This window comes from Myotis brandtii, unplaced genomic scaffold (assembly GCF_000412655.1).
Source record: "Myotis brandtii unplaced genomic scaffold, ASM41265v1 scaffold2297, whole genome shotgun sequence".
NCBI classification, from domain to species: Eukaryota; Metazoa; Chordata; class Mammalia; order Chiroptera; family Vespertilionidae; genus Myotis; species Myotis brandtii.
Window position 1 is genome coordinate 12,638 of NW_005358640.1, and position 22,278 is coordinate 34,915.

The window sequence follows — 22,278 nt, forward strand, 5'->3', positions numbered from 1 at the left end:
GAATAGCAAGCACAAAGACCCAGGGAAGTGGGGGTAGGGGGTGGGAATACGCTTGGTTCAAAGAGGACAAAGTGGGTGAGGACACAGATTGGGCAGGGCTTCCCTCTATCATACCTCTTGCACCACAATTAACAGCTGTGGAGAACTGAATCCTTTGCTTAAGCAGATCCAATGCATCTTCAAGGCTTGCTGGAAATAGCATTTTCTTTATGCTGGGTTCCCCTTTAATGCCAATAGGCTCTGATGCCCAGATTTTCTTAATTCCAAAGTATGAACCATGCAAGTTATCATCAACCATTTTCTGTGTTTTATCACTCATGACTATTTTCTCTTTTAACATCTTCAAATAAATCCCAAGCAACTTAGAGGTAGAAACCACATAATATATTTTCTCTTTCCCTTATAGTATATAAAACTGAGCTGAAGGTAACAAATGAAAGAAATACATAAAAATTGTAATAATTAATAAAAAGAGAAACCCACAACTCAAAACAGGAAATTCAAGGAATTTTGAGAACATGAAAACAGAAACAAAAAACAATAGGTTGGAACTCAGTTGCTAAGACATTTCTTCTGATTTGTCTGATGATTTATGTCTCTGCCCATCCTAATATAGAGCTTATATCTTTATATTTATAGGCTCCTTACTCCCCTGCAGAAAGTGGGGCCCATTTTTCTTCTTTATCACATTATTACTACCCATTCTCCTTATTGTCTGCCTTCATTTATGTTTTTTTTCCTCTCAATTTTCATCTCTAGTTTCCCAGGTATTGTTACTTAGCAGGGTCAGGGGTGCTCATGGAGCAGAGTGTTATAAATATACCAGAGAGGAAACTACACACTTTGCGGGTATGGCTGGTTCATTATGCCATTTTACTTTCATAGGTAAAATGTTTCCAGGTAACTCCTAATATTCCCAGGGTAAAAATGCAGTAGGCCATTAGATTATTTGAACCATGTCCTCTCAATTTTTATCTCCAGTTTCCCAGGTATTGTTACTTAGCAGGGTCAGGGCTGCTCATGGAGCAGAGCATTGTAAATATACCAGAGAGGAAACTACACACTTTGGGGGTATGGCTGGTTCATTATGCCATTTTACTTTCATAGGTAAAATGTTTCCAGGTAACTCCTAATATTCCCAGGGTAAAAATGCAGTAGGCCATTAGATTATTTGAACCATGTGCTAGAGATTCACCTCCTTAAGCAGGGTAATTAGGTCAGGTATTAACAGGGGTGATAAAACACTTTATAAAAATTAATTATTTCTTGTTAGGTAAGATCTTTATAATTTTTAGGCTTGAAAAATCTTTATATACATTTTAATCAGTTCTTTTTTGAAGATAGTATAGTCCAACAGAGGAATAAATGTTGATGTGTCTCATGCTAAATTGAACAAGAAGAAAATAAGGTGCCACTTGATGCCTCTCAAACCATTATTTTGGTGAAAGACTCTATGTCAATCTCCGTGCAGTGCTTGAGATCTCACAATCCACCCAATGCTAAAGGTCACACTGGATAGGCCCTTTGGAACCTAGCACTAAGAAGAAACAAGATTGTTTTCCTCCACCCACCTATGAACTCCTTTTCCCCAAATTAGTCATGATTCTTCCTTCCTTTAAGCCAGTGGTTCTCAACCTTGGCTGCACATTAGAATCACCTGGGAATCTTTTTAAAATCCTGATTTCTGGGTCTCATCCTCTGGAAATCCTGATTTCTGGGCCTCATCCTCCGGAAATTCTGTTTCTTTGTTACTAATGTTGTGGCCCCACCCCATAACAAAGAAACAGAATTTCCGGAGGATGAGGCCCAGAAATCAGGATTTTAAAAAGATTCCCAGGTGATTCTAATGTGCAGCCAAGGTTGAGAACCACTGCTTTAAGCCATCCTTTTGAATATGCCTTAGTCATGGACACACTAAGTAAAAGTGAGTGGAGGTGGCAGCAAGGCAGGAAATGACTCCTTTTTGCTGACGTTCTCTCATTAAACAAATTTCCGTGTGTGTGTGTGTGTGTGTGTGTGTGTGTGTGTGTGTGTTGTGTGTGTTGTGTGTTTCTTATCTGTGTCTCAGTTCTTGCCTGAGTCAGGTCTATTTCTCAGTATTTCTTCCCTTGGGTCAAATTATGAGTTTTGCAAGTTGCTTATATCTGATGTTACTAACTTGTTTTAGGGCATTAATAACAAGCAAAAGGATTTATATCCTCAAGGTTTTATTTTCTGCATTGTTAATAAAATTACTCAATTGCTTGCCTGTCCTTTCCATCTGACCTTATCGTTTTGTCCAAAGCACATCTAGCACACATTGATACGTATTTCCAACAAACAAACAAAAATTAACAGAATAACTGTTATTTATGATGGCAAACAAATATTAGCATAAATTTTGGACAACATTTAGACTAGGTTAATAGCAGGCAAATTGCTCTTGCCAATGTTTCATAACACAACAGTTTCAGTTAAAATAAATAGTCACTTTCATATTTTTGTAAGACATTAAGATGTTCCTCAGAATTATTTGAACATTGCTTTGTCCCTAGCACAGCACTTGGTCCATTACTTGGTACACTATAAGTACTTAATAAATTTTTGCTGGAGGGTTAGTGAATGAATGACATGGCTGGTTCATTATGCCATTTTACTTTCATAGTTTCCAGTTGTTGAAAAATTTCTTCCAACCGAAATTTATTATCGATCATTGCCAACTTATAGTTGTGGCTTCCTATTACTGAAAAACAAAATCAAACAAACAAACAAAATAAGTGCTCTAAGTATTTAGGTAAAATACATAAAGAAAAACTATTGTCACATTTGGTAAGAGATCTTTTGTCTTTCGTTGGCATTTTGAGTGTGACTCTAAGGTTTAATAAATTCTTTATCTTATCTGTATAAGTAAGGTGGCCTTTTGGGGATCTAGTAATGGTAGACTTTAAAAAAAGAATTACAGATTTATCAATTATTGCTTTTGCTAGACTATGGCTTAAAAAATTATCCCTACTCTGGTGTACATCACAGTTCAATAGCAGTGATATTGAGACCAAAAATCTCTGTACATACATTTTCAACACACTATACTGTTTTTGTTGATAGATTTTTTCTGTTTTACTTTATAAAGTTGTCAGAGAAATAATCTTGCTCAAATGTTTTATTTATGACCAAAATTTCCCAATTATCTTAGAATGCTAGAGCATTTTTCAAAAGGATGAAATATAAAATACCAACCCCTTTTTTTCTACACCTTTTTGACATTTCTTTTTTCAGATTTTACTCTTTTTGATCTATTTCAACTTGGCTTCCATTTATTTACTTCCAATTTTTAATTTCTCCTAGAACCAAAGGGCAAAATCAGCTCTGTATTGTTTTTAACGAAAAACAGACTCAATCAAGTTACTCATGTTGATGAGTCATTTTCCCTCAAGTATCTACTCTTCTGTAAGAACATAAATCACTTGATTATCTAGAAAGCAGCAATATTATTTAGAAAATGAAAACTAATTTCTATACAGGCCTGTTCAGACTGTTTATCTTAGCAATTTAATAAATGCTAATCTGCACACCAGTATTAGAGATGAGCCTCTCTAATATAACATTTCCTAAAGTTTGCTCCACATAGCGTGAGTTCTTTAATAGGCCCAGTGAGCATAGGGTCCCATGGTCAAATACATTTGGAAAGTGGAATTTTCTCTCTACCTCATTTGGAAATTAATTATACCCATTTAGGCTAATTTGAGGAGGAGGCCAGTGTTGAAGCCATTTGGAGTTTAAGTAGTTCCTCTTAATGAGACAGGAAGAAAAATATCTTCAAATGGATTGTACATAATACTTTCACCTTAGAGTTAACGTTTGCGAATATCTTTTGTATGTTTTATCCGATACTAATGATGGTCCCACATGCAGAGGCAGATCAATATTTTGTGGGGCCTGAAGCCTATAGAGTTTTGGAGTCCCTTTGTAAGAAAATAACCACAAAATTATCCTTCTTTTGCAGATGTTATATAAACCTATGGCAATGTGAGCATACTACCTTAGAAGTACTCATGTAAGCAAAGGGCCCTGAAACTTAAGTCCCGTTAGTTACATGCTGAATCTGTATCACCCCCCCCCCTTGGAAAATAATATTACGTATGTTATCACTTAACATGATAATATCATATTGTTTCAGTTTCATCCCTTCTGGTCCTTCTTCCCACATGACACACACCCTACAGTCTTAGAGTGGACAGATTTAGCAAATAAAAATATAGGATATCCCGTTCAATTTGAATTTCAAATATTTTTTTAGTATGTCCCAAATGTTGCATGGGACATATTATACTAAAAACAAACAAATAAAAAACTATTCATTGTTTATCTAAAATTCAAACTTAACTGATGTCCTGTATTCAACTAGAAACCAATGTATTCTAGTCATAGATGAGTTAATACCTCTCTGCTCCCCCCCTGCCCCACACCATCAAAAAAACCTCTATATCAGGACTTCTCTGAAAATGATATATTCTTTCATACTCCTTGCCTTGGTTCAATTTTTCCTAAATTTTCTTCATGAGAAGATTCTCTTGGGGAACTTGCTACAAATAGAGATTCCTAAGGCTCACCCCTCTTGAATTTAATGAGCTTTCCTGGTGAGTTTATGAACAGGTGAACTTGGTAAACATGATTTTAATTCGGGTTTCATTTCTTCAGCCTGGAGTGTCCTTGTGTACTTTGATCCAGCCTTTCAGGACTCCTGGGGGGAAGCTGTCCCTCATCATCATCCCCTCGCCTGGACAGATTTAATCCACCCACCTTCAGAATGCCCAAGCTGTTTACAGGCTTCTACTGCAGCAATTTGCACAGTGGAAGTGTGCTTCCTCAGACCAGTAGCATTAGCACCTGAGGACTTGTTAGCAATATAAATTTTCAGGCCTCATTCCAGACATACTGAATCAGCAACTCCGGAGGCAGGACCCAGCGATCCTTGTTTTAACAAGCCTTGCAGGTGATTTTGGTGCTCACTCAAGTTGGAGAATAAATCCTTTCAATTAATACTCATTACTCTTGTTCTAGTTATATGTAGCTGTCTCACCTTTTCTTTGCTGGTCTAAATTATCTGGGTGGTAGCAGCTGCACCAGGTTTTTATTTTATTTGTTGTTGTTTTTTGCATTCATTCTCAGTGCCTGGCACATACAGGATGTTTAAAATGTTTGCTGAATGAAAGATTTGATGAGGAAATGAGTGAACGGATAATTATGGAGTTTTTGCAGTAAGTTGTCTAGTGAAAGCTGTGACCCATCGGGTACACCACAAAGCTAGTGCTCGACTGAGCTGCTCTGGGATCCTATGGTGGGACATCAGGGCTCCAAGGTCTAAATGTTTTTACATTTTCTCAAGATGTCACTTGCTCCTGCTTCCCTTACACATTCATTTTTGTTCAATAAAATTGTACACTACAAAGGGTTCATATGGATTATTATCTCTGGTCATTTTAATACTAATGTTAAAAAGCATCCTATATAATAAAAGCCTAATATGCAAATTGACCGAATGGTGGAACAACCGGTGGACCGACCAGTCGCTATGACGCACTCTGACCACCAGGGGGCAGATGCTCAATGCAGGAGCTTCCCCCAGCCCACAGGCCCCAGGCCAGCCAATGCAGGTGCCAGTGAGGGCCCCCTGATCACCCCACTGATTGGCCCTGATCACCGACCAGGCCTAGGAACCCTACCCATGCATGAATTTTGTGCACTGGGCCTCTAATATATATATATGGTGTTTGCAGGACAATTATTCCATAGGAACAGTATTAAATTAGAGAAAGGCCATCTACTAAATTATGTAACTGCTATATGTAAGGATATGTTATAAAAAATTGCATTTTACATACATATCCAAAATTAACCAATGCTGATGGTTAAAAATAACATCTTATCTTTATGATGGAGTAGAAGTATTTGCCTTACACAAAACTTTCAGAAAAGATGATTAAAAACCAGCTCTATAATTGGGGGGAGAATGATGATCTTGTTTCTAAGTATAAGTCATCTGAAAAGTTAAATTCCATAAAATGCAAACAAATTTCAAGAATTATTTTCTAGTTGTATTGATGTTTCCATCTGTAGATTAATCTAGATATTGTGAATTATTTAAGCATAATACATATTATACAGATATTATATACTTGTACAACTTAATCTGGAGAAAAGCACAAAAGATCAGATGTACCTATCAGTTTTCCTAAAAATTTTGTTTCCTCTTGGACTCATTTTTTTTTTTTACTCTACAGAAACAACGTCAATTAGATGAACCAATTAAACCAATTTTCCCCCCAAGCTAGATATGTGGAGAAACAAATCAATCATTCTATAAAGAGTGATTCCCTGATATTTTGTGGTAACAACAGGTAATTTTGGATATCAAAGCCATAGGAACATGAATTTTAATATATGAATTAGAGTATTAGAGTAAATAGATCATTCAAAGAGTTATTGCAATACCATATCAAACTGACTAAAATATTTAATTGTTATTCTGCTGCTTTGGGCACTAGAAAATTCTTGGGTATCCAGGCTATATTTGGACATTGGTTTTTGTGCTATACTATTGATTACATTAATTTCTTCCTTTTTATTTTCACTACCACAACCTTATTTCATACCATTATCATTATTACCCTCCTAACATATTTTTGGTCCAGGTTTTTCATCTCCATTCTATATTTATATCACTGCAGACTAATATTTCTTCTAAATCCTGACACTAATAACAATGTTTTTAAAAGGCTATTTCAAAAGTTTATCAAGACGAATGTGAATTCTTCAGTATGACACTCATGGGATCCTATACCAAACTTTTCTGCTTGTACAAAATTCAACTTCTCTACTGGAAACATGCACTCAAGCTAAATTTGAGCTCATTGATCCAGGAACACATTCTGTGCTTTTGTTTCTTTATAATTTTGCTAGGGCTGTCACATGGGATGCTCAGAAGAAAACTAACCCCATCTTAAGTGCTCTTTAATACAATGTATTTCTATTGGGTTTGACCCTACCAGAAATAATCTCTCTACCCTCTAGGTACTCCTTTTGGGACTTTACAAGTTCTTGCTTGCCACAGATGCCTTTGTATTATGACTTTTAAATCTTCACTCAACAGAAGGGCTCTATCAGTATTTATTAGATTGAATTTGTTGAATCCATGGTCTAAGCCACTGGTTTGAAATTTGGCTCCACATTGAACTCACTGGGGGAACTTACAAAAATACTGAGACCGGAGTCCCACTGGTGGAGACACTAATTTAAATGGCCTGGCATGAAGTCTGGGTATTGAGACTTTAACAATCTCCGTAGGTCATTCAGATATGCAGTACATTTTGAGGACCAACGCCTCTGCTAATTTTAGAATTACCCTAATGTCTTTTAGAGTTGTGTGTGGGCCACCGTCTCCTATGGCTATTTGGCTGGTGGATGTATGTCCATCCAACTCTGTGAATACATAACTCTTGGAAGCTCTAAAATGTGGCTTCCCCACACAACTCCAACTTTATCTTTAACCGTGAGCAACATTATTAAGAAATGCTTATCTCAGGCTTAAAGGTTGAAAAATACTCCTCCAAACTTCCTTATAATCCTGCTTGCTGGTTTTGGGGAGCACTGATTATTATTATAGTTAAGACTCTAATTATAAAAAAGAAAAGGTCAGTATATAAATCAATTCGTTTAAAACTATGTACATTTTATATCCTACTGTGCTCTCCAAAGAAAGTAAAAGTGACTAAAATATATGATTTAAAAATTGCTGAAGTTTTGGGTCCTTTGCTTTAACAGATAAAACACAGAAAGGGGGCGGTAGTGTTTATATTGTCTAAACTTTTCACTGCACTCAAGCCCAAGAAATATATCTCAAAACAAGCTTTCTCTTCATGATCTCATTTCCAACTCCAAACAGTTCCCCATACTTAGTGGTCCTTACTCTACAATATTCCACCTTTAGTCACTCTCCTTTGGGTTCCAATGATCTCATATTTAATAGTCTTCGTCTTGGACAACCTGCTTTCCAGTCTGTATGCTCTTATGTATTCCATTTACTTCCAAACTACCTGTCTAATAGAATCTTATCCAAGTTTCAATGTTGATCATTTCATGATGCCTTCCTGGATCATCCCAGCCAGAAGTTTTCTCAACAGATCATAGGTGCCTCAAAGTCAAGAGTTTTGAATACTGGTATTTCCTCTGAGCCTAGCGCCAATATTGGTGCTCCTAAATATTTGCTGAGTAAATGAACATAATCCCAAGCAATATAGAGCTGCTCCAGGAACCCATCTTGACCCAAAAATACACTGAATTTCTGGTATTTTTTAAAGGGTTAACAGCTAACACACTTTTGTAAATTTAGGTGTGTCAACATTTTTTTACCCCTTCCAATGTGTTTATTTAAAACAAACAAACAAATATGGTAACAAACAGAAACCAAATAAAAAATTTAAAAGTTTAGTGAAGCTGTTTATTTTACTCCTCAAAAGTTTCCCATTTGTGTTTTTGGTTTTCCTTATTGACCTCTTTTTTTTTCTTATCATCCCTATCCTTTGGTATTTTTTTTTCATGTTAAATCACATTCCCTTTTATTTCACTATCAAGATGCGTATAGCTGTAGGCTCTAGTATTTCAACTTCTTGAAAAGGATAGTTAGTTTCAACATACCTGAAATTTATCCTTTATATGGGGCCTTATTTCTGTGTAACTAGTTATCACGAAGAATTTCAGAAAATAAAATAAGACAAAACAACATAAACATCCACATATAGGGCTTCACAGATTCAGATTATTAAGCAACTCACTTTTCATTAGGTCATAGGCAGACAAGTCAGAGGCAGGAGAATTCTTTCATTTATTTCTTCACTGAATAAATAATCAACAACTGTCTGCTAAGTGGATGGATCAGTAATATATACTGCTTGGCATGTCAGTTGTCATTATTAAAAGCAGTAGGGAATTTCAGCTTGGTGCACATCCACATAACAATGAGTAATTATTCTCCCAAACTTTAGAGCTTGCAAATATGTTCACTTATCCAGTTTAATTTTCTAATTTCTTATTTCATGCCTTTCTAGCCATGCTCATTCTTACCTAAAGGAAAAACATGTTTGAATTTCTCTCAGGATAATTATTTTATAAATGAAAAAAAATCGAACATATCTAAACAAAAACCAAAACGAAATAAATTAATGATTAAATGATCAAATTTAGACAGGAAAATGGCTGTTAAGTAAATCTAAACATTTCCACACAAAATTCTGGGCATTTTTGTTTAAAAAATCTGGAAAACAATATAAAATGAAACGTTATTAGGTAGAGTTCTCTATGTCATGCACATTATGTCAATGACTGCGATGACAAAAGCTCCTACAGTGAATTGTGGGTTATTAAATAGTTTCAATATAATTTTGGCATCAGGTGCACTTAAATCCTGTGAAAGTTCGTTATTTAGGCATGCCTTGTAATGCCACCATATCATTAATGAGAACAGTGGACTTGGGTATTCAAAGATCTAACAGTCTTGGTTTTAATACTTAGAAATGGTGATTAAGCTCACGCTTACTTTTACCCAGCCTTGGAACGGACTCCGCTGCAGACTCAGGATGTGCTCTGTGAGTCAGCCTGTGTACTGCCTGAGAGCCACCAGCCTATTAGTGTCTCATCTCTATAACTCTCACAGGGAAAAAAATTGTTGGTTAAAGCCCTTTTCTAGTTAATGTTTCTACAGTTATACAATGTAATGCAGTGAGAAGCTTCAAGTACAGTGTGTTTTCTTTTTAATTTTTGAACTGATCATAAATTTCTGTAGACTTGAAGTTAGTACAATTATTAGGGGTCTTAAAGGACCATCTAAATATTTCAGTAACACTTTAGTAATTTATGTTATAAAGATATTTGTGAACTTAGAGATTCATAGAAATATGTCTCAGGAATGCCAAGTTATTTTGAATTCTCCTTAACCATGTAGGGATAATTTATATCTATTATCATGGTACTACTTTTAATACATTTATTCTTGAATTTTTAAAGGACAAAATGTAAAATTTTTAGAATTTATGATTCAATAAAGGACTAGACAAGAAGAGATTATTATGTTGCATTGTAGTGTCATGAGATGTTATGTTTTTAGAAGTTTAAATTCCTAGTTTAAAAGAATTCCTAAAGGAGAGGAGGCCCAAAGTTCCCACTGATGTTAGATGAAGGAGTCATATATTATGACATTCTGTGGGACATTAACAATAAGAAATGAAGGAGAGCCTTAGCTGGGGTGGCTCCTTTGGATGAGTGTCATCTCTTGCACCATAAGGCCATCAGGTTGATTTCCTGTCAGGGCACATGCCCAGGTTATGGGTTTGATCCCCTGTCAGTGTGCTTGCAGCAGGCAACTGATCCATGTTTCTCTCTCACATCAATGTTTCTCTCTCTGTCTCTCTCTCCTGCTTCCTCTTTCTCTACAGTCAATTAAAACATATTTATAAAAAAGAAAGAGAGTACAGTGAATGGATGGGCAGTCCAGCTTGCAGCATTTGGGATAGTGATTTAGAAAAAAACTGGTAAAGTCAACTGACCCTAGGAATTACAAAGTAAACACCTCTATCATCTATCACTATTTTCATATTTGACTATTCCCTATTGTAACTAATGGAACTACACTTTTTTGTTGTTAAAATAAGAGGACAATAGTCAGAAATTCTGTAAATAACTTTGCCTAGTGACATTATAGTAAATATAACTGAGATGACATTTTTCCAAGTAGCTAAGGCTTTATTGTTCTTTTTCTTAAGGTTTTTTTTTACCTTTAGGCTTCAGATCGTAGATTTCTTAGACAGAATAATCCTGAGGAAATTTACTAAAATTATCATACCTCAAGGGAGGAAAATAAAAATGACATAAATAAGGAAATGTTTGATTCCTCTTGATTGAGTTATGAGATGAATATAATTATTCAATGTATCTTTAATGTGCAAACAGATGAAGAATAATTTGTTATTTCTTTATTTTTATTATAGTTAGAAAAAACTGGTTTATAAATTGTTTCCTCACTTTTAGAGAATAAAGCCACATTTTGAAAATGAACCAACTACTAGCAATTTTGAGATTTTTGAGGGGCTCATTTGCTTCTTAGAGAGTGGGATTTCCCTACTTTGAAGATATTTTGGGATGAAAAGGTAACATAATATTTTTGATATTGACATTTTTGTTCAAAATTTTGTTAAGCTTTCCTCAATACGTATCTTTAGTTTTAGAGTTTAAAATAGTTACACAGTAGAGAGCTTTAAATGGCTTTTTAGTTTATTTGCACTACTTTAGGAGTGATAGTGAGGCTGTTTTCATAAATGAAATGTAAGAACCAAATATTAAAAAAATAGTGTTCTTAGAGGGAAAGACATCTGAAAATGGTCCTCTCTCTTCCTCTTCCTCTAAAGTCAATGAAAACATATTTATAAAAAAAAGAGAAATGAAAGACAGTACAATGAATGAATGGGCAGTCGAGCTTGCAGCATTTGGGAGAGTGATTTAAAAAAAAACTGGTAAAGTCAACTGACCCTAGGAACTACAGAGTAAACACCTGTATCATCTATCACTATTTTCATGTTTAACTATTCCCTATTGTGACTAATGGAACTAGAACTAAATTTTTGTTATTGGTGTTGTTAAAATAAGAGGACAATAGTCAGAAATGCTGTAAATAACTTTGCCTAGTGCCATTATAGTAAATATAACTGAGATGACATTTTTTCCAAGTAGCTAAGGCTTTATTGTTTTTTTTCTTAAGGTTTTTACCTTTAGGCTTCAGATCATAGATTTCTTAAACAAAATAATCCTGAGGAATTTTACTAAAATTATCATACCTCAAGGGAGGAAAATAAAAATGACATAAATAAGGAAATGTTTGATTCCTCTTGATTGAGTTATGAGATGAATATAATTATTCAATGTATCTTTAATGTGCAAACAGATGAAGAATAATTTGTTATTTCTTTATTTTTATTATAGTTAGAAAAAACTGGTTTATAAATTGTTTCCTCACTTTTAGAGAATAAAGCCACATTTTGAAAATGAACCAACTACTAGCAATTTTGAGATTTTTGAGGGGCTCATTTGCTTCTTAGAGAGTGGGATTTCCCTACTTTGAAGATATTTTGGGATGAAAAGATAACACATAATATTTTTGATATTGACATTTTTGTTCAAAATTTTGTTAAGCTTTCCTCAATACGTATCTTTAGTTTTAGAGTTTAAAATAGTTACACAGTAGAGAGCTTTAAATGGCTTTTTAGTTTATTTGCACTACTTTAGGAGTGATAGTGAGGCTGTTTTCATAAATGAAATGTAAGAACCAAATATTAAAAAAATAGTGTTCTTAGAGGGAAAGACATCTGAAAATGGTGGTTTGCTATTAGATTGGATTGATAAGACACTGGAGTCCCATAATTCCATACTTTTTTTCATTCTTCTTTGTTAGCAAAATTAGCATTTTATTTAGCCAGGACTAAAGTTAGTGGGTTTTTGTTTTGGAAAAGAAATGATAGTGCTCAACTTTCACTTTCATTCTTACAACTTGTCTATGTATAGGACAAGAGAGTTTCATCCTAGTGATTTTCATCTCACTGATTCTAAAGCTTCCAACACTGACCTCTGTTTCAGAACTCCAATTTAGCCCAAAGCACTAGTAATGGCATCAAGTGGAAAAGAACAGCTAAGTAAAATGCCAAATACTGGTAACTTTGCGCCTTTCTTTTTGCTTAGGGTGAGAAAGTAGACTGAATTTTCCTTCCATGAATAAGAAGTTCACTTGGAATTTTTATTGAAGATATTTACAGATAATTTGAATATTGTGCACCTCATGCAGTAGCCTCAAAGTCAATGTCAGGTTAATTCTCCTGAATCAAGCATTGTGCTCTGGGATGTCTGTAGAGACAATCAAACAACTGCCCTGAGAGATTTCATATTAATGAATGTCATATTAACCAGAATGCCCAAATAAGACTGCACATAAGGGTATTTCTCTTACAGTTGGCCTGGTCTCAATTTACTAAGTGAAAGAGCATGAAGGAGAGGTGATAAATCCTATTGCTTTGTGGCTTTAATCTATTGCCATTTAATCAAAAGTCGCATGCCATTTTGTCTTTAAATACCCTTATGAGGTAGCTTAGAGAGATCTCTGCCCTTTACAATCTATGACAGATTTCCTATTGAAGAGCAAAAAAAAAGCCTATTGCTGAAAAATATGCATAACTAACAAGAAAGTATAATAAAGTTGTTATTTAAACTCTGCCAAACTTTGGGATATTTGCATTGATGGATATTAGGTATAATTTTTCAGTACCCAGCACTTTTATGTTTGAGAAGAAAAGATGCCAGAATCTCTTGATTGTACCTCAGAATAGATGCTGCATACTGCTGCAGGACTTGCAGGAATATGATAGTTTGGTCGTTTTCCAGCTCTCTTACTGTGGCTACCAATAGCTAGCCAACCAACCAAATAGAGTAATGGAAGTTATTTCTGCTTCCCTGGGAAGATTCTCTTGGCCATCCTACATTAAATAACTTAAATGCTTCCCAGAACACACTGGAGACTACCTGTGCCAAAATTCAAGGTGATAAATTTATTCACAACTGGAAAATAACACAAAATAATCTCCACTTTTCTTTTACACATGGCAGACTATCTTAGTTACTCCTAGGGAATTCTTTGGAGAATTCTTTGCAAAGTTCTCATTTCTCCACTGGTTTGACAGAGCCCCTGGTGGTAATATGGTTGCTCTAATAGCCATAAAAATAGAGGAAAAGGAAACCATTCTGTTCCTCTATCTTGCCATGTCATTAGCCATGTGAGAAACTAGAACACAGCTAAAATGTCTCCTGAAATCCCAGTTCAGATAAGTACCAACATGTGACATGAAGCAGGCACCACATATAACCAATAGATGTTCTTACTCCCTGTTTCTAAAGTTTCTTTCTGGTTGTTTAGTCTTCATAACTAGTGTGACTCATCAGAACTTTCTTAGGAAAAACTGTAACTGGGAAAAATAATAGGGACTGACTTTCTATAATTCATAAAAGTGCAAATTTAGCAATGATTTTTATAAATACTTAATTTTTCTTAGGAAAAACTTTAACCGGAAAAAATAATAGAGACTGGCTTTCTATAATTTATAAAAGTGCAAATTTAGCAATGATTTTTATAAATACCTAATACATTAAAATTATGTACCTTATAGAGGTTCTCTGTTTAGGGTATAAGCCCATTTAATTGTGACAGCATCTTTACAGGTGCAAAAGAGATATGATGTTATCTGTAGGCTCATCTGTATTAGTCTAGTACAGCAGTTCTCAACCTACGGGTCGTGACCCCTTTGGGGGTCTAATGACCCTTTCACAGGGGTCGCCTAAATACATCCTGCATATCAGATATTTACATTACAATTCATAACAGTAGCAAAATTACAGTTATGAAGTAGCAATGAAAATAATTTTATGGTTGGGGGTCACCACAACATGAGGAAGTGTATTAAAGGGTCACGGCATTAGGAAGGTTGAGAACCACTGGTCTAGTATATGATTTTTAAACCCTATATATTTCTTTCTTTGAATTGTTTTTCATTTTGTAAAAAAAGCAAGTGACTTTTAAAGAGGTCCTCATTAAGTAAAGAGAAAACATAAAAAAGTATTCATTATGTCCCAAGTATGTACAAAATCAGATCAATGCCAATAGCCATCCCTGGGAATGAATAACGCTTATCTGGGAGCTTGCTTGAATCTTCTTTTCAAGGATTATCCCAGTAGCCCATTTTCACCCATAAAGTGATCTATGGCTCATACTTGCTGGTTCATGCTTGGAAATTCTGGAGCACTTTCTCTGTAAATATCAGATTATGAATCTGACAAATGAGAAGACAATATTCAAGTGGGATATATTTGCATATAATCAATTCGCTAGCAGTTAAAAATCTATAGTTTTGATGCACCATGCAATTCTCTGTGCCGTATCCTAAACTGTAAAATATATGAAATTTACCCCACCTGTTCCATCACGCCTACTTACAGACATCCTAATGGCTAAGCATGTGGGCTCATTTCTCAACATCTTTTTAATCTTATTCCAAATGCTGCCTGACCCAACTCCATGAAACTTCAAACACAGAACATTGTCTCTTGCCCTTCTATCTAAAATGATGGTGACTCAAATCTTGGCCATTTAGCTTAGAAATCAATGTAATTTATTGCTGTTATAACTATATATAATCCCACCCATGCTGGACCAGATGCAAAGAGGCTTTGTTGCTGTCATTATGATTTTTCTGCTTTCATTTGGGTAAATATATTTGTAGTCATGATTTTGGAGATAAACCAGTAAAAAAAAATTAGCTCATTTTTCCTCTACACAATATATTGTCAGATCATTGCTTACAAAGGGTTGGTGTAAATGTCTGCACCACAGTAATGATACTGAGTTTTATATTTAGATTCAAGATAGGGAGATTTCAAGGGCATGGCAATTTAGCTATATATGGGTTTGGAATCAATGTCGTAAAATTGGTCACAAAATTTTTTATGACACAGAAAGAGCAAAATGTCTTTTTCTTTTCTTTTTTTAAGGAATAAAAGTGCTTCTAGATCTCTTTTGGAATAAAGTACAATTTTCAGGTTCACATTTGAAAGGATTATTAATGCCATTTGCAAACACCAACAAAACAGACTGAACAGAGAGATCCCTCTGGAAAGAGGTTAAGCAAATCATTGAATTCTCCAATCAATAGGAGATAACATCTAAATTCCAGCTTCAAGGCATTGTATTCTCCGGATCACCATGAGATGAGCAAACACAGAACATTAAAGGATGCTTAAGTACTGACTGACACAGAATCTGGTATGTCCTCTACCTGGAAGCCAGATGTAGCCTCTAGGATTTTCCAGAAGACATTCTAGAAGAGGTTGCTGCCATTGACACACAAGAAAGGCAATTGTTCCCCTTGGGAAAGAACTTTCTATGGAATTTAGGCCCTGGGACCAAAACCTACAAGGCATTTATTACTAGGTGATATGATAATTTTAATAAAAGTTGCAATAACCATGAAAATAGTGTCTCTAAAAATCTATGTACTATTAGTAACAATGCATGCATAGTGCCAAGCATTCATTAACTATTTGGTCATAAAAATATGTGACTGTAATTATGATATTTACAGCCAACGTATAAAAATACATCTAATTCTGAATGGCAATGGTTAATCTCTAGCTCTATCCACAAGCCTAGAAAGATTAGCTTATTATGGGAAGGTGCAATGGGTAATTACAAAATGGACAAAGCTCTCACTCTCTTGAATTCAACATTCAAGAATGGCTATTATAGCAACATAGGAGCTTCATTTGTCACAATTCTTCTTCTAAGCTCACAAGGTAAAACCAAAAATTCTGTGGGAATAAATGGGAATTAAATGGGAAAGGAACACTCACATGATACAACCACAGTGGAGAATAATTCTTTCATAGAATATTCATGCACAACTTTCAAAGAGGTTCACAGTCCCTGAAAGAATTAATTGGATGACCTTTAAGTACACCCTTCATTTAGAAAAAAGTCAGTAAGGTTGAAGTTAACATATGATTACCTTTAAGTATAACAGGTTAAGAATTTAACTTGCAGCCAAATCTCTTTCTACAATTTAAGTGAGTACTTCTTTGAAGCTTTATTAACCATTGTGGAGAGTAAGCTCTTATGGTTTCTCCAATTTAAATGTAAATTCTGATGGAAGAAAACAAATCCACATTCAGTTTAAATTGCGAAAAGCTGTGGTTTTTACAAACTTGAAACCTCTCACTTTAAGGAAAAAACATCTTCCAACAAAATAAAATATTCTACATATCTGAGACATTTCCTGAAGGTTTCTTCTCTTCTAGGAGTTGATTGACCATCTTCTAGCAGTAGATAAGTTCCTTATTTGGACACCATCATTATTTCACAAGTGGACAAAGAACAGGAGGAAATTTAAAAAACCAGGGAGAATTGCACACAAGCTATTGAAAAAGGCAGAGGTTGGGTGTTAATCTGCAAATCATGATCTCATATTTTAGAATGTATTTTGGCATTCAGTAAATGGAATTCTTGGAAACATCTGTTCCAGAGTGAGGTTGGGAGGTCATATGATGCTGTTAGAGTCTTCCTGGACTTAAATTACTGCCTGGGGCTGAGTTAGGGCATTTTGAGTGGTATATTCCAGAACCGGAAATTCCATTTCAGTAATTTATTGCTACAGTTCACTAAAGAGTACCATGGTATCCTGGAAAAGAAAATGTCCTTCTAAAACTCCACACCTCTAGTCCCTTGAAAAGTGAGAAATTCATATTTATCTTAGTCACTCTAATCCTTGAAGATATAGCTCTCAAAAGAACTCTTTTTCCTCTTCCAAATAGACACTATGTAAATGACATTAGAAATATCAGTGGTTTGGCAATATATGCCACTATCCCCATATGCATTTGGCAACTGGCATGCTGGATTCTTTCTTTATGTATCATCCTGCAACCTTCTGTGCATGTGCAATTGTAGGTAATTAAGGAAAAAGTAGGCAAGCTTTTTAAAAATTGGTAAATGCTTGGGAGTATGGCATGACCTGGAAAGAAGTAGAATGATACGATAATGGATTTCCTCAGGTGATTACCTCTTATCTTTTAAAAGAGATGTAAAGAGGGGTAAAACAAATCTTCACAAGTAATGAGCAAACTGTGAAAGAAGAATCCCGCCCTCCACCCCCACCCTCCATCAAAAAAACACAACCAATTCTTCAGAAATTTCTGCTTCAGATATGAGATCATGGTCTGCATGTCTACTAGTGCCAAACGCCAGTTCATTCTAGCAGAGCAGTTCAGGAGGTAAAAGGCTAGGGTTATCTGTGACATGACTTTACATATAATGCAAGAATAATAACCCTATGTTTATGGCAATTATTTTCCATACTCGATCTATTGATATTGTGACCAGATGAACACAATTGAAAAGACATACATCATTTCTAACAGGAACTCAATTGCGTCAAGGTAGGACAAATCAAACTCCATTTAATAAAATAAAGTCTGGCTAAAGTTTTTTTTTATTTTATTTTAGAAACAGTTCTCCTTCCCCTTAATATTGCGGTAAACTCTTTATTTGTAAAAGGTACACTGTTTTATTACTTCATTCATCCATAAAGTTGATTTCCAAAGACTACATCTACTATATCTCTTTTCTGAACTTAACTGAGTCCAGGAGATTGACTTTTTTTCCTTAGATTTAATATTTGAGATTCAATTAAAGTATACAACCAAAGTTAGTGGAAAACAGTTGCTCTTTTTCAGGTAAAAGAGCTTACTAACAGATTTTATAATCATTGGATATTTGTTCAGTCCTACCTGAAAATTAACTTATTCTACTACTTGGCACAGGAAAAGGCATTTTCTAGTAACTTTCTGTGACAGGAAGCACAGCATTAACCCAAGTAAGCATCCAACAAACTTAGTCTATCTGCTGGGGAGCAGTTCTAAACTTTAGCTTTTAAACTTTTTTTTGAAAAAGAATTCAGCCGCCATTCCAATTACTTGCCACCTGTGGAAAGCTACAATCACCCTAGAAGGTGGGCCTACCGAGGAGCACTTTTCAGGTAACAAGAACAATGATACGGCAAGAAGCTACAAAATGATATTTCGATAGTTGCAGTGACCACCACAATAGTGAGCGTGGCTTGGGTTAATGTTCCAAATATCAATTCAAGGAACACAAGAGATTTTATAGGATTAGAATATTTTCTTTACTCTGAGAACCAATAGATGGTGCATGATGAATGGTGATGGTCCATTTACTCTATATCATTCTACTAGTTTCCTAGCTATGCCTCCTTTCTTCTATAGTAATGTTCTCTCTTCCATGGCAGTATATTTTTATCATCTAAAATGAGAACACTATAACTATTGCATTCTCTCTCTCTCTCTCTCTCTCTCTCTCTCTCTCTCACACACACACACACACACACACTAACTAGCGCACCCTTATACACACATGTATAGACAGTACATATAAAATGCTCATTTGCAGTGGTTGAGCTCCCTGAAAGCAGCCAAATCAGCCTCCTTAATTACAGAGAACCATTTGAAGCCAATAAAAAAAAAGTCAACTATTTAGCTCTAACACAAGATTTTAAACCTTGTCCATGTGGCAATTAATTCATATGTCCTTTGTGTTTTTTTGCTAAGTCTTCCAAAGCAAGAATCTCAAAGACTGACAACATGATACATAGAATCTAATAGAGTCACATCTCTGATCATTTTGCTTAACACAGTTGAATGATACTCTTGCTGCTGAAACACGAGTTGATTTTGAATGGCCATGAAGGCTCCTTACTTGGCTAAGGCTGATTTGACTTTCTAGAGAAAGACCATCCTATCTGCAAATGGACATCTCCCTCCACACAAATGCCAATGTACAGTAAAGACACATCTAAGTGCATATATATATGTGTGTGTATATATATATATGAATGAAAGTATATGTACACAGAAAATGGATTGGGAAGTCCTTTGGTTTAGACGGGATTAAATATGTACTTCCCAAATGCATAGGTTTCCTTTGACCAACCTGTTCAAAAAACAAATATGAAAAATGCCACGACAGTTTTCACATTTTCTATGTCTATTTCCCTATTTGGAGGCCCCCTTCCCTCTCTTCTCCATCTCTCCTAAGCATTTTCTTTTTGAAAGCAGTTGGTTCTTTTGGACTTCTAACACTTCTTTGACCCATCCATTCCTTGGAAGAGCTCTAAGATCACATCCAGAAACTTATCTTTAGTGGAGAACAAGGTGGAAAAGAAGGTTTCCCCTTCTTTGATTCCCTCTTTCCCCCAAGAAGTGGACACCTTGATGTGTCATGAGGAATTCACTCTTGATCTGACTTGCCTTGTTACCCCTGGCCAGCCCAAGCAGCTGAGGTCTGAGCTTGACTCGCCCTGCATCGTTGTGCCATACTGGAAAAGAAAAATAATCCATTAGTTACACCTTCAGACTGTGGTGACGTGATCGGGGTTCTCTTGAATTTCTATGCATTCGATTTCCTCTCTCTCCTTTCGCTTGGCACGTTTCTTTTTCTTATGGTGCTTTTTGGAAGGGGGGAAAAAGGTTAGGAACACGGGTAAGATAACAAAACAGTGCAGAAGTGTGCAACCCCCGGTGAGCAGCAAGCATTTGAACAGTGTGAAGGTCAGGTTCGAAGGCACAAATAGGAGGGGGACCAACCCGATAAGAAAAGAAGTAATATTTTGCAAAATGGCTGTCCCATGCTCTTGCAGGGAGATTTTTATACATTGTGTTCGGGTGTGCTCGGTTGCTAATACAAATGTGTAAAGCAGTGGTGCACAGTGGTCAATGGCGAAATTTAAAGTGTAGATAAGGCACAAGATAGAAATGCAATCCATGTCGACGTTCCATAATGTCATTAAGCCCAGGACCCCCAGCTCAATTGAGGTGACGCTAAGAATTAGCCAGAAGTTTCCCAGAGGGTGGATCACTAGGAAAAAAGTCAGGATTAACACCAGGAGAACACCAAAGCCTGCGATCAGAACAGGCACTGTGACCGACAAGCCGTAATGGTCCATGAACACAAAGGAGGGGTTGAACACGATGAATCGGATGCTCTTTGACAGGGACAGGGGCCTCAGCTTTTCCAACACTTCTATGACTTCCTTCTGCTTGTCTCTGCTAGTCCTGGCCACCAGGTACAAGCGAGAAGCAATGATGTTGCTCTCATCCCCTGCCTTGGAGAAGATGATGTCATTGCGAAAGTGCTGGAATTCTGGCTTTTTCAGAAATGAACTCTGCAGGACACTGATAAAGTCGCTCTTGTTATTGGCACTGATGTTGCTGACTTTCAGGAACTGGTAGTACTGCTCCACCCAGGACATTGCAGTGAACCCACTGCAGAGCCTCCGCAGGTCCTCCTGGACGGTGCTGTTCCAATACTGGAGGGGCTCATAGACGTAGAAGCCTATCACGGGGCTGTAGTTGCTGAAGTATTTCTGCTGGACCGTGGCATAGGAAACACTCGGGGAATCACTGGCTAGCAGATTGATGATGTTGGCTCTGTCACTGATCTGCAGGCACCCCATGAAGGAGAAGGAGGAGTAGATGAGATAGAGGATGACAACAAAGGGCTTCACATAGATATTAGTAATCCATTCATTGTAATGCTCACGGAGGAAGTGCTGAATGAAGTGGTGCTGGTAGGGGTTTGTCTCATGGTGGGATGTCTGCTGATGCCCGTCACTCATCACTGTCTGGAACCACACGGGTTTGCGGTCCAGGTATTCTGCAGAAGGGATTTTACAGCAAAAGATGCTGTGGTAGCGGTTTTGCTCTAGTTGGCCAGCGAAGACCAGACAGGAACCAAAGAAAGAAAAAATGTAGAAGTAGTTTAACAGAATGGAGACGCACATGTTCTGACAGAAGACCTTGACAGCCTCTATGTTTGTGAATGGGCTGGCACCCATGCCAAAGGTAATGAGGTACAGGGAGCTGGTCATGGTATAGGTGACCATCACATCAGAATAGGCATCTGCTACCCTGTCTTTGAAGGGCAGATTTTCTCTGGTTCTCCGCCATCCAGACAGAAGCTCAAATACTCCTTTAGTTCCATGACCTAATTTAAGAAAAGAAGAAGAAGAAGAATTGTTTTTTATTTTCTCCTATGTGAATTCAAGTGAATTCCTGATAGGTTATCTAAGGTAAACAGTACTTTATACTCTAATCCTCCTATCAGGATCTCAGAATTTGAGTTACATAGCAGGACATATTTGCTCCATGTTCCCACTTTAGGAAAGTCCAGATTTATTTGTTGGAAAAAATGAAGTATTTATTGTCCATTCTATTAATTTGACAAGTTGTAATCTAATGTGGCATTATCTGCGCGCACACACATTGTCTCCTTAAATGGATTATAAATTGTCAAGAGGAGGGGCTGTTATTCCTGCATCTTCAATGCCCTTCAACACCAACTCAGTGCTTGATCAACTGATGTATTGACTGATAGTCCCTAACCTCCATTTCAGGCTGATTTACATTCTGATTTAGGAAATTAGATGATTTTAAACACTTAAAAATGGCTTTAAATTGATTTTACAATGTTAATAATCTGCTTGGTGGCCAAATGGCTTAGAAACTGATTCCTATAGATTTGATTTACACTGGATGTGCGAAAAAAAATCTGCCAGGTCATATAAAAGATAAGGCAAGACCGTCAGAGCA

General features: G+C 36.2%; 1 protein-coding gene across 1 annotated transcript; it reads right to left on the minus strand.

The window, feature by feature from the left end:
- Positions 1-19,700: 19,700 nt before the first annotated feature.
- On the minus strand, positions 19,701-21,671 carry PTCHD4 (patched domain containing 4). The gene has a single exon (XM_014539783.1). The coding sequence runs from the start codon at positions 21,570-21,572 to the stop codon at positions 20,040-20,042; it is 1,533 nt and encodes a 510-aa protein (XP_014395269.1). The 5' UTR covers positions 21,573-21,671; the 3' UTR covers positions 19,701-20,039.
- Positions 21,672-22,278: the final 607 nt, after the last annotated feature.